The sequence below is a fragment of the Notolepis coatsorum genome (assembly GCF_963971535.1).
Source record: "Notolepis coatsorum genome assembly, chromosome: 11".
NCBI lineage: Eukaryota > Metazoa > Chordata > Actinopteri > Aulopiformes > Paralepididae > Notolepis > Notolepis coatsorum.
The window spans coordinates 124,800,461-124,805,460 of NC_140175.1; the positions used below are offsets into that span (position 1 = coordinate 124,800,461).

Consider the following 5,000-nt stretch of genomic DNA (forward strand, 5'->3'; position numbering starts at 1 on the left):
GACACTATGGTAGTAAGTCTATATATAGTATTAATATGTACAGTGATACAGGTATAAAGACACTATGGTAGTAAGTCTATAGATGTAGTATTAATATGTACAGTGATACAGGTATAAAGACACTATGGTAGTAAGTCTATATAGATATAGTATTAATATGTACAGTGATACAGGTATAAAGACACTATGGTAGTAAGTCTATAGATGTAGTATTAATATGTACAGTGATACAGGTATAAATACACTGGTAGTAAGTCTATATAGATATTGTAGTGATACAGGTATAAAGACACTATGGTAGTAAGTCTATATAGATATAGTATTAATATGTACAGTGATACAGGTATAAAGACACTATGGTAGTAAGTCATACTAGCCAGCAGCTTAACTAGTAAGAGTAGGTCAGGGATATGTACAGATATAGTATCTACAGGTATATGTAACAAGGATTATATACAGGTATGTACAGACGGATAGACACAGTAGATGGATATCTACACGATGGAGGTAATGGCCGCCACCCTCCACCTCCCTCACCGCTCCGGGTCAGTGGTCAGCCTCTCTAGACCACCTGCAACCACTTGGTCATAACAAGGTGTTTGTTTTCGCTGGACCACATGGATTACGAGCGTAAAGTTCCCGGTGTAATGTTGCGTGCTGTCCAATGTCACGCTTCTTCCCCTCCCCTTAACCGCTAACATCAGTCCTGCTTGTCTGTTTGTTTGTTTCTGCTCAGCGATGCCTTTGACTTCCAGTACGGAGCCGTGGTTCTCCGCTGAAGGAGGGACTGGACGTGTCTCACATCCAGGGACAAGGTAGAGACACTAACTACACCCCCTCAAGACCCCTATCTTCTAACTACACCCCTCAAGACCCCTATCTTCTAACTACACACCCTCCAAGACCCCTATCTTCTAACTAACACCTCAAGAACCTATCTTATAACTACACACCTCAAGACCCTTATCTTCTAAGCTACAATACCCTCAAGACCCTTATCTTCTAACACAGGCACCCTCAAACCTGATCGTGTCTAACTTACACACACTCAAGACCCGACTTCTAACTACACACCCTCAAGACCCCTATCTTCTAACTACACACCCTCAAGACCCCTATCTTCTAACTACACACCATCAAGACCCTTATCTTCTAACTACACACCCTCAAGACCCCTATCTTCTAACTACACACCCTCAAGACCCTATCTTCTAACTCACACCCTCAAGACCCTTATCTTCTAACTACACACCCTCAAGACCCTTATCTTCTACCTACACCCCCTCAAGACCCTTATCTTCTACTACACACCCTCAAGACCCCTATCTTCTAACTACACACCCTCAAGACCCTATCTCTAACTACACACCCTCAAGACCCTTATCTTCTAACTACACACCCTCAAGACCTTATCTTCTAACTACACACCCTCAAGACCCTTATCTTCTAACTACACACCCTCAATACCCTTATCTTCTAACTACACACCCTCAAGACCCTTATCTTCTAACTACACACCCTCGAGACCCTTATCTTCTAACTACACACCCTCGAGACCCTTATCTTCTAACTACACACCCTCGAGACCCTTATCTTCTAACTACACACCATCAAGACCCTTATCTTCTAACTACACACCCTCAAGACCCTTATCTTCTAACTACACACCCTCAAGACCCTTATCTTCTAACTACACACCCTCAAGACCCCTATCTTCTAACTACACACCCTCAAGACCCTTATCTTCTAACTACACACCCTCGAGACCCTTATCTCTAACTACACACCCTCAAGATCCTTATCTTCTAACTACACACCCTCAAGACCCTTATCTTCTAACTACACACCCTCAAGACCCTACGCTCTGCATCTTTTAACTACACACCCTCAAGACCCCTCCGCTCTACATCTTCTAACTACACACCCTCAAGACCCCTCCGCTCTGCATCTTCTAACTACACACCCTCAAGACCCCTACGCTCTGCATCTTCTAACTACACACCCTCAAGACCCCTACGCTCTGCATCTTCTAACTACACACCCTCAAGACCCTACGCTCTGCATCTTCTAACTACACACCCTCAAGACCCCTACACTCTGCATCTTCTAACTACACACCCTCAAGACCCCTACGCTCTGCATCTTCTAACTACACACCCTCAAGACCCCTACGCTCTGCATCTTCTAACTACACACCCTCAAGACCCCAACACTCTGCATCTTCTAACTACACACCCTCAAGACCCCTACACTCTGCATCTTCTAACTACACACCCTCAAGACCCTTCCGCTCTGCATCTTCTAGCTACACACCCTCAAGACCCCTACACTCTGCATCTTCTAACTACACACCCTCAAGACCCCTACGCTCTGCATCTTCTAACTACACACCCTCAAGACCCCTATGCTCTGCATCTTCTAACTACACACCCTCAAGACCCCTACACTCTGCATCTTCTAACTACACACCCTCAAGACCCCTCCGCTCTGCATCTTCTAGCTACACACCCTCAAGACCCCTACACTCTGCATCTTCTAACTACACACCCTCAAGACCCCTACGCTCTGCATCTTCTAACTACACACCCTCAAGACCCCTACACTCTGCATCTTCTAACTACACACCCTCAAGACCCCTCCGCTCTGCATCTTCTAGCTACACACCCTCAAGACCCCTACACTCTGCATCTTCTAACTACACACCCTCAAGACCCCTACGCTCTGCATCTTCTAACTACACACCCTCAAGACCCCTACACTCTGCATCTTCTAACTACACACCCTCAAGACCCCTACACTCTACATCTTCTAACTACACACCCTCAAGACCCCTACGCTCTGCATCTTCTAACTACACACCCTCAAGACCCCTCCGCTCTGCATCTTCTAGCTACACACCCTCAAGACCCCTACACTCTGCATCTTCTAACTACACACCCTCAAGACCCCTACGCTCTGCATCTTCTAACTACACACCCTCAAGACCCCTACGCTCTGCATCTTCTAACTACACACCCTCAAGACCCCTACACTCTGCATCTTCTAACTACACACCCTCAAGACCCCTCCGCTCTGCATCTTCTAGCTACACACCCTCAAGACCCCTACACTCTGCATCTTCTAACTACACACCCTCAAGACCCCTACGCTCTGCATCTTCTAACTACACACCCTCAAGACCCCTACACTCTGCATCTTCTAACTACACACCCTCAAGACCCCTACACTCTGCATCTTCTAACTACACACCCTCAAGACCCCTACACTCTACATCTTCTAACTACACACCCTCAAGACCCCTACGCTCTGCATCTTCTAACTACACACCCTCAAGACCCCTACGCTCTGCATCTTCTAACTACACACCCTCAAGACCCCTATGCTCTACATCTTCTAACTACACACCCTCAAGACCCCTACGCTCTGCATCTTCTAACTACACACCCTCAAGACCCCTCCGCTCTACATCTTCTAACTACACACCCTCAAGACCCCTACACTCTGCATCTTCTAACTACACACCCTCAAGACCCCTCCGCTCTACATCTTCTAACTACACACCCTCAAGACCCCTACACTCTGCATCTTCTAACTACACACCCTCAAGACCCCTACGCTCTGCATCTTCTAACTACACACCATCAAGACCCTTACGCTCTGCATCTTCTAACTACACACCCTCAAGACCCCTACACTCTGCATCTTCTAACTACACACCCTCAAGACCCCTACACTCTGCATCTTCTAACTACACACCCTCAAGACCCCTACGCTCTGCATCTTCTAACTACACACCCTCAAGACCCCTACGCTCTGCATCTTCTAACTACACACCCTCAAGACCCCTACACTCTGCATCTTCTAACTACACACCCTCAAGACCCCTACACTCTGCATCTTCTAACTACACACCCTCAAGACCTCTACACTCTGCATCTTCTAACTACACACCCTCAAGACCCCTACACTCTACATCTTCTAACTACACACCCTCAAGACCCCTACACTCTGCATCTTCTAACTACACACCCTCAAGACCCCTACACTCTGCATCTTCTAACTACACACCCTCAAGACCCCTACACTCTGCATCTTCTAACTACACACCCTCAAGACCCCTACGCTCTGCATCTTCTAACTACTAAATAATCTACTGTCTATATTCCTACCTACTATAGTAGGTATAGTATAATTGTAACTGAGGGGTTACAAAACCCTGACTGTATTAAAGATTGTGATAGATTAAACCACTGCTAGTTATGTACTTTAATTACTGGCCAAACAGTACATCAAATATAGATGGTGAACACCCACAAGAACACGGCATTGACACAGAAATACTATTGGAGGGTAATTTATTATTATTAGGCAACGTTAGGTTACAGAATGAGAATTAGGGTCGCGCTTGTATGGCGAAGAATATACGTAAAGTCAGTCAAGAGCATAAGTCACTAAGAATAGCAGGAATCCTACGATGGGTCTAAGCTGACGCCACCTGTTGTATAGTAGCAATTATATAGGGCAACACCGGTACCAACTGGAGACAATGGGTTCCCTCCGGGGTGTAAGGCCTGGAGGGTAGAGGAATGTTCGGGTACTCCGTCTGAGTCAACGAGGAATAAAGAGACTCCAGGTACAGGAGTCGGTGCTTGTACTCCCTTGATCAGCAGACAAAAGCAATAGTTGTAATCCAAGATGCTCGACAGCATTGACGACAGCTAGCCAGCCCCGTCCACGAGGCAGGCCCGAGTGGTAATCCTCACGAGGTTAAATCCCAAACGATAGTGGAAATCAATGGTGCTCTTCTCCGGTAGTCACGTCCCAAATCAATATAATCCAACCAGGAATGGTTCTGCAATCGCCGGCGCCAATTCTCCTGTGTACATGTCCAACGGTTCTCGCCTAGGACTCCTCGGGTGTGGGCGACGTATTTAGGCCACACAGCCTGGATAAGTGCACTAGCTAAAGACACGACGAACCGCTGGGTAATGTTACACACG

At 46.6% G+C, this 5,000-nt stretch overlaps 1 protein-coding gene across 1 annotated transcript in view; it reads left to right on the top strand.

The window, feature by feature from the left end:
* Positions 1 to 5,000, top strand: part of LOC311237264 (solute carrier family 12 member 2-like) — a gene marked incomplete at its 5' end in the record, with an annotated part of 175,588 nt that overhangs the window by 118,771 nt on the left and 51,817 nt on the right. The window contains 2 exon segments of the mRNA XM_084325070.1: positions 737 to 774; positions 777 to 815. Of these exon segments, the coding sequence (XP_084181196.1) occupies positions 737 to 774; positions 777 to 815 (77 nt within the window).